General features: G+C 43.2%; 1 protein-coding gene across 1 annotated transcript in view; it reads right to left on the bottom strand.

The window, feature by feature from the left end:
- nt5c2a (5'-nucleotidase, cytosolic IIa) overlaps positions 1-11,983 on the bottom strand; it is a 21,594-nt gene extending 9,611 nt beyond the window's left edge. The window contains exons 1-6 of the mRNA XM_005747417.2: positions 11,526-11,983; positions 10,911-11,032; positions 4,368-4,441; positions 2,961-3,078; positions 2,767-2,862; positions 1,923-2,014 (exon numbers count right to left, since the gene is read on the bottom strand). Of these exons, the coding sequence (XP_005747474.1) occupies positions 1,923-2,014; positions 2,767-2,862; positions 2,961-3,078; positions 4,368-4,441; positions 10,911-11,011 (481 nt within the window). The 5' untranslated portion in view covers positions 11,012-11,032; positions 11,526-11,983. The remainder of the gene's footprint in view (positions 1-1,922; positions 2,015-2,766; positions 2,863-2,960; positions 3,079-4,367; positions 4,442-10,910; positions 11,033-11,525) is intronic.
- Positions 11,984-12,919: the final 936 nt, after the last annotated feature.

The raw sequence follows: 12,919 nt of genomic DNA, 5'->3' as shown, positions 1-12,919 counted from the left end.
CATTTAAATCTTACAAATATAGTTATTTGGCTTATATCGTGATAGATATCGTTATCGCCTGAAATGAAAAAAACATATCGTGATATGAAAAAATCTCATATCGCCCAGCTCTAGTTCAAAGTAATATCTGCCTGTAACCAGTCAACAGTCTGTAGCCTCGTTTCTTCCCTGCAACAAAGCTCAGTGTGGTTAAACTAATGGAGTGTTGGATGCTGACGGACGCACGTGCTCGGCATCTGCAATCACGCTCGACAGCATAAACAGCCGTCTGTCTGTGGTGGTGTTTGTGTGGCGCTGCGAGCTGCAGTGTTTGTAACAGCAACCGTGCGAGTTAATCAAACTGTCATCGGGTCTGGTGTCGTTACACACTGAGCAGAGTCTGATGTGGAACAAGAGGCTGATAAAGATGGACAAACAAAAGGGCAAAGTAAACGTGAGAGACAGAAATGAAATCACATTTACTGACGTGTGAGCGGCTGCACCATCTCAAACAAAGCCGTCACCAACTGTCGCTGTTGCTGACACTAGTGCAGCCGCAGCAGTCCCAACAAGAGTCAGAGACAGACAAAGGTGTAAACAACACGACAGATGGAGAGGAGGCCGCTCTAAACATCAACTCTGCTTCTTAACACAAGCGAAGATCCTACCCTCCCATCCAGCCACTGCTCACTCATGTCAGCATCAAAGGTACGCTCAGCCAACGCTACTGAACATCTTTCTTTGCATACAGAGAAAGAACTGCAAATCCCATCAGCAGCTCTGCATACGTTTGGGTTTGACTCACGCGTCATAGACTGGATCAAGCAGTGTACAGCTGATCCTCAGTCTGCAGGGTTGATTCCTGAGGTCACTTGTGACAGTAAACGCCCTTGTCCTTGCACTAACATTATGCACAAGTGTAACAAACTGTTTTTGGTTATTTTTGCTTTTATTTGTTTTGGAATCATTACATAAACATTTACTGCAATTAATTTATTGGGGTATTTATAAAAATCTGCATGTACTGAAAGCTTTAAAAACCGACCTTTTTATTTAGGTTGTTAAAGATGCAAGAATTTGTTTTTGTGTGAACTGGACCTGAGGTGGTGATTCTGAGGATCACAAACATGTGAGCACATGATGCAGTACATCGAATGACCAGCAGGTGTCAGTGCTTCAGCGCGAGCTTCCTCACACTATCACTATGATGAGTCTTTAGATTTAAAAAAAGATTTGCCATATAAGCTAAACTTAAACAGCAATCATTGGATATAAATTGAAACTTTGGATTATAATATTTTAGGCAAAGCAATGATTGTTCATGAGAAAATATTCTAAAAAAAACCCCAAAAAGATTAGAAATGGAGTGACACCAAAAAATCCACTTAATGAAACCACTTCCTGAGCACCATCAGAAAACTCCAGATTTCCGTTGTGGTTGCTTCTCTTTGGATTAGACGATAAACTGATATTGCTAAATATATTTGCTCAATCCAGCATGTCAACGGGATTTTGTTTGTGCCTAAGAAGCTGACACCATAGACGGTCATACCTCTACTCTTCTCCACACAAGCCCGACACGTGTTATATTTTCGACACTGCCTCTGACAGACTGACAACAGATGCTCCCTGTGGTTAAAACAGGCAGTCCCATCTTTAGCATGGAGCGCCAACGTGCTACCACCGATGAACCCGACCTACAGAGTCCCCGTTAATGCTGCCAATGCAAACCCAGCTCTCACCACAGCTGTATGTAAATGGTATACAACAGCTGGCTGACAGCTGGCCCACAGTTAAAGGCCTTTCCCAGGTTGATAAAGCACATGTAGTCTTTCTGCAGACATGCATGTTTTGTTTTATTATATCCTTTTTGTACAGACTGCATCAGGCTCAGGTTTGAATTTTAAGATCAGAAAACTTCCAGAGTTGCTTTGCTTACTTACCGGGGAGGTTAAAGAGAGTGTTGAGGATATAGAAGCGGTCTGTGTCTCCACGCTGGATGAATTTGTTCGGGTACATCTCTCTGATGTCAGGTCTGAGCAGAAATAGTAACCAAGAAGTAGCAAATATAAATACAAGCATACAAACCTCACAACATTATTATCTCCCTCTGCAGCGGTCCAAACTCTACACTGAAACCAGCGTGCTTGTTAACATGATGCGAGTGTGGCACACAGCATGGGAAGATGTCAGGAATACAGGGATGAGTCCAAGAAGTCAGTCACAGGTAGAAAACTGCTGGCAGATTAAATCCAGTGTGCTCAGTTCTTCGGTCTGTAGCTCACCCAGATGTGCAGCTCATGAGCCAGACACACAGATAAACCAGTGTAGCGGCGTTTTAGCCACAATTAAGCTGCTAAAGAACTGAATGGCTCCTGGGTGCTTTAGCTCAGCAGCACCATCATACTAGAATCTGTAATCAAACTCCTGCCTGCCTCAGCTGTACTTGGAAGATGTCCACAGCACCTGTATTTGAGTTTTGACCTTCAGCACAGAAAAATTCATTGGTTGCTGAAGTAGAGAAATATTGACCTGATCCACAATCACATCCTCGAAAGCACAACGACAACGTCAACAATCCCCCCAACAGGCTTAACCAGTGAACGTACTGGTGAACACCAGCGAAAGGTTTCGTGCTCTGAAGAAACACCGGCATGCAGCACTTCCTCTGAGCGGCGCTTGACAGGACAGTCAAGTTTCAACAGTTTTTATCACCTAAGCTGAATTTAAAGACACAGGTTTGTATAATTGCCCAGTTTAAAGCAAAGTGGGAGTAATGGACCTTACCCCTTCAAGAAGTTGAACCCATGCACACACACCAGAATGTTTCCATAGGCATCAACTTTGAGCAGGTTCCCATACATTGTGTCGAACACCAGACCTCTGTGAAGCACGGAAATAGGTGAAAACATAAACACTTGACATTCACCATTCGGTGCAATGGTGAAGTGAAATAATAAAGCTGGGATCTGTGAACCTACCTGGTGGGGAAGGAGGGATCGTAGACAAAGTTCAGCAGCTCCTGTGGATATCCAATGGATACCAGGCGCTCCACTGTCAAGTCGAAGCCCAGGGACTCATATTCAGGAGATTTATACACTAAAAAAGCAGAGAGACAAGCTCAGGTTCACAACAATCCTTCCAGTAACGGATGTCATTGTTTCCACCATGGAAAGAGTCTTATTCATGTCTTTGGTATCTTGCTACAGCGGTCCAAACAAAACCAAACTGTGTCTTCTATCGTTTAAACAACAAGCTAGCAAGGTCTTCTTCTGCATCGCGGTCATATCTCCCACGAGCACACTGCATGCTTGATGCCCATAAATTCAAACAAACACATTTGTGCTTTGGCAACGTTTTTAGGGATCATATTTATTTAAACTCTACATAAAACGTAGCGGTTCCTGTGGCTGGGTGGGGGTGGATATTTCCACTTAATATTCTGTTATTATTTTATAATGTGAATTCTAAAAGTTAACTTCACAGACTGATATACAGAAAATGCAAAAACAGGAACATTTCAGGTTCCTACCGTCATAGGTTTTGTCTAAATATTTAATTAATCACGTAATTAAGGTAGACGTAGATGATGGCATTATCTAGAAAGTTCCTTCAGCTCGGTGCTTTAAATCAGTCGTGTTCTCTGACAGCAGATTTAGGTGCAGGGAGGGCTTTTGTTTACAGCTAATAACATTCTGTAATATTCTTCTGACGATAGGCGATATATTCACGCAGGCCACTTTCTGATGGGCGGGGCAACGTGATCATGCACGGACTGTTTAGAACACAGAAGAAGTCCAAACATGGAGGAACTAGCTGCCAAAAAATACAAAGTCGCCAATTTGTTAATTCTTTGACTTTAAACTGGATGAAAGAGAGAAACCTGAGGATGTAACCAAAGCGGTGCAGACGCACGGTGCCAGCAAAGGACTCGAGCACGGCTGACTTGCATGAGCATGTACGTGTCCACCATCCTGCTGTGCTCAGCTTACCACAGCTAATACTGTGACTCACGCGGCTAAAACATGCTCGTTTTTCTGTCAAAGAATTTCTACGTTTTGTTTGGAGGGAATATCTGACCTTCTTTTCTTGTTTGTTTCAGTATTAATATAGCTATAATACAGCGTTTTTAAGATCACTGGAAGTGACATTTTGATTTTTAACTTTTTGTTTAATTTTGTATTTGTTTGTTGGGTCGAGTGTGTCAGACAGATAAACAGAGTGGAAAAAGAAGCCAGTTTCTCTTTGATTCTCTCCCACCATCGTTGATGGTCGACATATTCGTCCAAACAGTTTGGGATACCACTGCTGCACACGTATATGTGGAGTTAAGGAGGATGACCTAAAATAAATAAGTGGAATTTACATTAAAGAAAAGACTCACTCACCTGCAAGAGTGTAATCCATATCAAAACCAAAACACTTGATCTTTTCCATGGCCAGGCTTCGATTAACAAACACTCTGAAACAGGAGAATCGTTCGGTCAGCGACTGCACGGCAGATGAAAGTGTCATGAAATCTAAAACTCAAATGAAACAACACTGCTTACTTTTCCCACAACACACACCCAGACCACAGTAAACAGTTAACAAATCAGTCTGCAAGGACAGAAACTACAGAACAGTGCAAAGTCTTAATGCACGATGCAGGCCGAGCTTCAGTCCCTCAGATAAAACTCACGCTTGTTATTACCATCAGCTGGAAAAGGCTGATGATGTCACCTTGCTGGGCAGGTAATGTGATGCAGGACTTTCAAATTAACATCATACGTGTATCTACCGCAAATCTGAGATGAGTTTTAATCTCAGTGACCTTGGCCTCAAGGTCAGGGGTCAGAAAAATGTCATCAGACTATTTCTTATATAAAAACTTTTATACTCTACTCGAGCATTTAAAGCACTTTATACTGCAAGCCTCACTCACCCATTCAATTATTTCTTCTATGCCCAACTACTTTCTAATGAAAACATCCCTTACTGCCAATCGTACTACACAAAGTCATTATGCAACGAAAAATTACACGAGAGAAAAGTCTCTGTTTTGACTTTCAACTGCAGAAATTTCTGCCCCTCTGTTTTTACGAAATCAGTTAAAAAAAAAAAAACCAAAAAAACCTGGACAGTCTGAGCAGTGAGCTAGCGTGGTGGCTGTAGCTCAGGTAGTACTAACTGGACGGTTGGTGGTTCATTTCCCATCTGTGCCAGTCTGCATGCCAAATATCCTTGGGCAAGATAATAACCCGGCTTTCCGATGCATCCATTGGAGAATGAATGTTAGCCAGAAAGCAGTCACATAGAAAGAGCACAGAAAACGTTCCTGGGTAAATGAGGCAGGTTGTGTTCGAGTGCTCAGAGTAGAAAAGCGTTATAAGAACCAGTCCATTAACAAGAACCAGTCCATTAACTGGTTCTTACAGTTTAAGTCCAAAGAGTCGTGCTGACTGTTTTCTGTCTTTGTCACAGCTGCTTTTTCTTTATCATGTAGACAAACTGGTAAATATGTAACTTCTCTACACTGACAGTAGGGGGAGTTTCCCGCGATGTAAAAATGAAGCTATGTGGCCATTAGACTGATGGCCCATCACAGAATGGAATCCCAGCAGTTATAAGAATTAGGGCAGGACCCCCCAGAGTCTACACACAGGTGGTGCAGATAAAGATGGAGGCTTGAATGAGCCTGAGTAACATGGGAGAGGCCGAAATGGGACGGAGTTGGTTGCATGAAGGCATCTGCAAGGGAGAATGACGGGTAAGCAGTGAACATGCAGATTAGAGGCTGACTGGCCTGAAGAAGGCGAGCAGGAAGATGATTGGACCAGCGATGTCAGCGATGAGCTTTACAGTGTGAGAAGTGGAAGTGATGTAAAGCTCAGATTAGCCACCAAATACCCAAACAGCAGACAAATGTGTGAGCTCATATCGTCCTCACTGAACTGATAATGTGACCTGAGCTACAGCAGAAATCCAGATGTACCAGATCCAGTGTTTCCAGTTGATTTTTGCCATTTGCAGTTTGTTGGTAACACTGTTACCAGAATGTTCTAACACCAACATGTTGTATAAAGGCAACATATGACTTTAGCACATGGAAGCCACTCATATCACACAGGCTGGCTTCAGCTAACCAGCCACAAACTGCAGTTTAATAGATGAGCCAGTGGGAGCTCACAACAGAGAACCAAACTCATGCACATTGCCATCAACTATTTTCAACAATCCCAAATGAAATCTTGGATTTTTCTACTTGCGGAATGTGAAAATTGGATGTTTCAGGTATTATCCAAGCAGGAATGGGAAAAATCTGAAAGACTTGACAACATTTTCCATGAAGCAGCATCAAAATCCAAATAAATGTGTATACGGAAAGAATGAAAGACGTACAGATTAAAGGATGGAGATTCAAACCCAACGTCAAAAGTTTGGGGAAATTGAAAACATAAAGAGAAAACAGAATGCAATAACATGCAAATCTACTGAAATAAAACTACTGAACCCACAATTTATTAGTGCGCATGTAGATTCAAGTTAAAAGTGCTTAAGCAGGGCACCAGTTTAGCTCAGTTGGATGAACATGCGACCATATGCCGCATGGCTGAGCGCGGCCGGCTTCGAATTCGACCTGCGGCCCTTTGCCTCATGTCTTCCTCAGTCTTAACTTTCTCTGTCCAATAAAGCCAAAACAAATCTTTAAAAAAAGCACAGATAAAGGGCCGTACCAATGTGTGACTGGATTCTATTTGTAGTAGAAAGTGCTTTAAGTGATTAAGTGACACCTGAAGAAGCTGTCTACTTCGAAGAAGATGTCTACTGAAGAAGATGTCTACTTCGATAAGTGCTTTAAGTGATTTATTGAAGTAGACATCTTCTTCAGGTGTTGCATATTTAGACATGACAATGCTAAATTGCAAAGTACAGCTATACCAGCACGGCAGCAGAAAGTACAGAACTGGCCTCTCTGCAGTCCAGACGTTTCATCTGCTAAAAACATTTGGCACACTGCGAAATAACGACAGAAGACGCTTTTGGAACTGACAATAGCCTGTAATTCTGGATTTTAGTTCATCTGATGTATAATAATGGAATAAAAGGATAAAAGGGCAGATGGAGAAAGAAGAGAAATGCAAATCCAAGAACCCACAATGAGAGCTGCTCTCTTCACAGTGAGAAATCCCAATCATTAATATTATGGAGCTCCATGAGCTGAGAGCTTCATGGAAGGTCAAACCACATCACAGACATCACAACTCAAAAGTAACGTCGTCACCATTCACAGTTTCAGTAACAATAGGACGGCATACCTCATTGCAGGATGGTTTTGAGCCAGATCCTTTGGAAAGCTTTGTAATAGAAAATACACGCAGTATTACCACAGAAGTGCTAATATTACCACTCCTGCTGCTCTCTGACTGCAGACAGTCTTTTTATCTCTTAACAAAAGTAATTAGATCTGCCTTCATTACCTACTATTCGTTTAAAATTATGAACATACAAGAAACAGGCACAGCTGACATTTGAATACAGTTCTGAATACATCTGAGTAGCAATATAACAAAGCCCGGGTCTGTGGCTTTATAAGTGACACATCTGAGACGAGTCAGTGTTTTGTTTGGTTAGAATGAATGAGAAGAAACAGTCTTATTTCATTTTGGTTGCTTGTTCTTATCCTTCGGTCATGCCAGAGTGATATCACAGGTTGAGCTTTGACTAAATGATAAAGTGGAAAACAAGAGCTGATTAAGGACTTTCCTTTGAACTTGTACGTTTTCCATCCGAGTTCCTGCCTGGCTGAGAGCGCCTCAACAAAACCGACACCAACTCTAGCAAACTCCCGATGCTACAGCAGCTGTGCTAGGAGACAGAGACTCAGGATAATGACAAACTGATCAGACCGATATGCATGTTTTTAATCTGAGGTGACAGTAATTGAACTGTGAATCTACAGTAAGGTTAATAGTCCATATGTACAAGTTATAATTATGATTTTTAAAGGCCTTATTATCATAGTTATTATGCTCAACCATTATTTATTTTAATAATTAACCATAACTATTCAATTCAATGTTATTTATACAACAGTCGCCTCAAGGTGCTTTATATTGTAAGGTAGACCCTGCAGTAATACTGTCACTTTGATGCTTTGGATATTTAAAGAATGAGTCAAGAGAACTGCTGCAGCCGTAGATTTCTGTAAGACGTCCACTTCTGTTTCCCTTTTTTCCTCTTTTGCAAAGACTAGATCCTTCCTGTATTAGCTCACAGCTGACCGCAGCCAACAGCACGAGGCCTCTGTTACAGCACTGGTGTGTTTTTCTTCATGAACATGTCTGAATGGTATGCACTGGGTATGAATGACAGAGTAACGATTGGTAGGGCAGTGCACAACCTGAAGTCAGACAGAACCCCTTATTACAAGAGCCAGGCTGGCCCTGCTGTCGCCCTGCTGCTCTGTGCTCTCTGTTACAATTGGCTGATTTCAGTTCTTGTGCCAGAGGAAGAGAGCAGCGACACAGTGTGGATGTGACCATTACACAAAAGGACCCGAGAGCGACGGTGGCCCCAGCCCAGCGACCAGCCCTGAATTTGAACAGGAAACAAATGGATGAGGCTGCAACCTTCGTTTCTACTGTTCGTGTTTCTTATGTAGAATCCCTGTGATGATCACTTTAAACTGTTGTTGGCTTTGTGTTCATGCCTTAGGTTTGTACTGTTCAGTGGTAATTATGTTACGTGTTTCGTGTCATTTTAGGGAGACAGTGTAATGGATTCATTTCTCCTGGGAGTAATTAAACAATGTGCTGCATTACGTTTTAGTGTTCTGCGTAATAAACCCAACACCGAGCACAACAAAGACGGGAAAGACCTCCAACGTGCACAAACATTTGACCACGCAGCATGCAACTCAAGTCTTTGATATGCTGCAGAAATGGCGGCGGCTCTCCAAGCAGAGCCAATAAGAACCCAATGAGAGAGCGCGATATTGATCAGGGAATCAGAATCACTAAACTCTAATGGATTCCCATCCAAGACACCGTACACTCGTAAAATTCACTTCATGCTGAAATTTAATTGTTGCCGTTTTATTTATGACAAGTGGAAAACTGTACATAAAGTACTCGTGTGTATTTTCTACCAACTTGCTTTAACTTCAGCTACAACTGCTTGAAGTTAACTATGTGCCATGTTTCTTTAAGCTGCTTAAATGTACGTCCATTTTTTTTTTTGATCACATATCCAATCTGAAATACTGTACTGTGCAAAAGTCTTGAGCCAGTGCTAGTTTCGTTACGTTTTATTTCCAAGGAGCCCGACTTGATCATTTCTTAAAAGTGATTTTGAACAACACTTTTCACCCATTTCACTCCATCCAGCATTCTCACAGGAACGTTTCAGCCAGTCAGCTAAAACTTAGTGTAACTTGACACTGTGTCCATCTTCAAAATATTTGAGGAAACTGGACAAAAGAAGAAGGGGCAGGTCTAAAACCCATGTGACCCGATGTGATGTCATTAAAGAATGATGACACTGCATCCTCCCAGTCCACAGCCTTCTGAGCAAACATGCAAGTACGAACTTGAATATTTGGGTACAGAGAAAAATGGCTAAAGTCATGACACAACAGAGTAAAAATAACAAAGTCAAAGGTCAGCAAAGCCAAACACAGGCGCCATCTTCTAAATCTGGTCTGTTGGTCTGCAGGCACTAAAGCTGCATGAAACGCATAAAAAGGGCAGCAGCGTACTAACGACCCGATATCTCGATGCACGCTGCAATAGACGTAGGCTGCCGGGGATTCCCATGATGCACTGGGTGTTTCTTCTTCACTCACTATGTATTAACAGACCTCTCTGCACTGAATCATATCTGTTATTAACCTCTGTCTCTCTTCCACAGCATGTCTTTATCCTGTCTTCCTTGTCTCACCCCATCCAATCACAACAGATGGCCCCGCCCCTCCCTGAGCCTGGTTCTGCTGGAGGTTTCTTCCTGTTCAAAGGGAGTTTTTCCTTCCCACTGTCGCCAAAGTGCTGCTCATAGGGGGGTCATATGATTGTTGGGTTTCCTCTGTATGTATTACAGTAGGGTCTACTGTACAATATAAAGCTCCTTGAGGCGACTGTTGTTGTGATTTGGCGCTGTGTAAATAAAGTTGAATTGAATCAATGGCCATGAGTCCCATTCACAGAGAGTTGGGGACGGCTACAATCACAATATTGTAAGATGGTGACAGATGTACCCTCGTGGAATGCAGAACTGGTCTTTGCAAAATACTTTTACATGTAGTCAAACTGTATTGAATTTATGTGTGGATGTCAGCACATTTTGTGAATAGTTTAAAACACTGTTCATGCTGTGGATTCTATATATACAAGAACTGGCCTGGGGTTGGGTGGCTGTAGTTCAGGAGGGGCAGCAGATCATCAACTAATCAGAAGGTTGGCGGCTAAAAACTGCAGCTGTTGCCAGAGGGTGGATTTTCTGCATTCATAACTCGCAAGTGATCAACATCCCCAGCATCGCTGGTTGGAATACTGGTTACAGTTGTGTAATATATGCTCCACAAGCACAAACAAATGTGTGCAACTTTAGAGCACTCACAAACAATCTTAAAATTCACACATACATTCAGCACAGTCCCAAAACACTGGACAATGAGGTAAAAGCAGACCTGCACAGAACAACACACAGCATCCTGTAGCAGAGTGATGCTGACAGAACACAACAAAGACGGCCAGGATCAGGAGAACAGCTCGGGAACGAAGCCCGGAAAGCTGAAAGCATGCAGGTGCTCACTCCAACGTGGACTTCCAAGCTTGTTACAACTGCACACATTCTCCATGCAAACTATGCTAAAGGAGAGGCGGCCCAAGACTTTCACGCAGCACTGTGTAACTGCACATTTTATGAGCATCAGCGGACAGACTACCATCTACCTGTGGTGGGCTTCACGACGATACTTCTTCATGGCCACACCGTCCATGTTGGCTGGAAGAGCAGCGAAGTTCTGCAGACGGTCGCTCCACGAGGTCGTCATCTTTAACCGTTACTGACGTTTCTGTAAGAAAAGACACCGAATCGTTTAAACAGCCCAGCTGGCTCTTTGCGTCGCACTGAGAGCATTAACGAGGACGCTTCGGCGTCTCCCCGTTACACCCACGGCCCCTCACGTCCTTTAACGCCGTAACGCCTCAAATCTCACTTTTTGATGATGACCCACACCCTCTCACACAGCCCTTTTCCACTATCACCCACTCGGGTTTAGGGGCTTCCTCTGTTTATTAAGGCCATGTGGATTGGACTGTTAACGGCACATGCGTATTTTAAACAAGAGCAGAAGGCAGGTTCCGGTAAAGTTCAGCTTCATCTTACAGAGTAAGTTCCGATGCTGCAGCTGACAGCACGGCGTGTAACCACACTCCGAGCGCCCACGCACCGAGAGCTCCAGCTGCCCTCGAACAAAGTCACAAGTCGCAACAACTTCACAGACCAGACGCTGTTAAGATAAAACGCAGTTTTACACTTTATGCAGAGAATGACAAACAACTCACCGTCGTTTCTAGTTTTAACTTGGTACAGTGTATGGCGCATGCGCAAATCTTTGCAGCTGCTTCCTGGTCTTCTCTGTTGTTATTGCAGTTTCCTTTTGCACCGAAGGACTTCACCGCCCTCTCCTGGAGCTTCTGAATACTTGGCCCGTGTGCCCGCCTCGACACCTCCGTGGACAGAAATGTACACGCACAAAATCTGCCGTAAAATCCACAAACGACAATGTTTTTCTGCTTTTTTCATAAATCACTGAACCAACTTGAGCCCTTTTTTAAAATGATCAAAGAAAATTACTTTCAGGATATTAAGCCTCGAAAAGCCTGCTTAAACATTTCTGCATTTAAAAAACATTGTTCTTTTTTATCTGTTTCTCTCAAACACGCAGTCGTGTGGAAGAGCAACAGACTGGTGTTGCGGCATGGTCGTAGCCCCCAGAAAGGACAAAGAGAAAGTCCGCATCTGCGTGGACATGACACCGTTAAATGAGTCAGTGTGTCGTGAAAGATCCTCCCCTCTGTAGACCAAACACTAGGCATGCTCACAGGTGCGCAGTATTTCTCCAAGCTCGATGCTAACACGGGCTTTTGGCAAATACCGCTGGCCAAAGAATCTGCTCTCCTCACCACATTTATTACGCCTTTTGGTAGATACCATTTCAATCGTTTGCCATTTGATATTTCCAGTGCACCGGAGCATTTCCAAAACATGGTGGTGACGGAAGTGACAGCCGGCCTCGCGGGAGTCGTGTGCCACATGGACGACATCCTGGTCTGGGGATCCACGAGAGAGGCCCACGATTTGCATGTCAAGAAATGAAAGACTTTGCAAAGGACTACTGTTTTGAGCATGTCACCAGTAGTCCCAGGTACCCGCAGAGCAACGGCGAGGTGGAGAGAGGCGTCCAGACCATCAAAAATCTCCTCAAGAAAGCCAGCGATCCAGGCATTGCTGGCATGCAGAACAACAGCACTGGTGAATGGCTACAGCCCGGCTCAACTTCTCATCATACATCGTACATCATCAGTGGACCCCAAGGGACAATCAGAAGGAACTGCGGTCATCTTGTGCCGATCCCCCAAACAAAGACTCAAATCGACGCAAAACAGATCTAGTCCACCCCTATAGAGGCTGTTTCTGAGCCAAGCGCACCCCATACAGCAGGTGTGGTTAGAACCTGGTCTGTAGAGAAGTGATTAAACCGAAAAGACTTGATCTGTGAAGCTGATTGTTTGGAAAGGGAAAAGTTGTATTTCGAAACGCCAAGTTTTGTTTTTGAGAATAGCATGTTTAAAAGGACAAGGTTTAACTTGTGTTAAGAGTGTAAGAGAAGGTGTTTATGAAAATACCAAAGTTTATGTTTCCTGAAATGCTGGGGTATGTCTGTATTGAAAAAAAA

This window comes from Pundamilia nyererei, unplaced genomic scaffold (assembly GCF_000239375.1).
Source record: "Pundamilia nyererei isolate P.nyererei 1_Seehausen unplaced genomic scaffold, PunNye1.0 scaffold00197, whole genome shotgun sequence".
NCBI classification, from domain to species: Eukaryota; Metazoa; Chordata; class Actinopteri; order Cichliformes; family Cichlidae; genus Pundamilia; species Pundamilia nyererei.
This window is presented reverse-complemented; position numbering and strand designations above follow the sequence as displayed.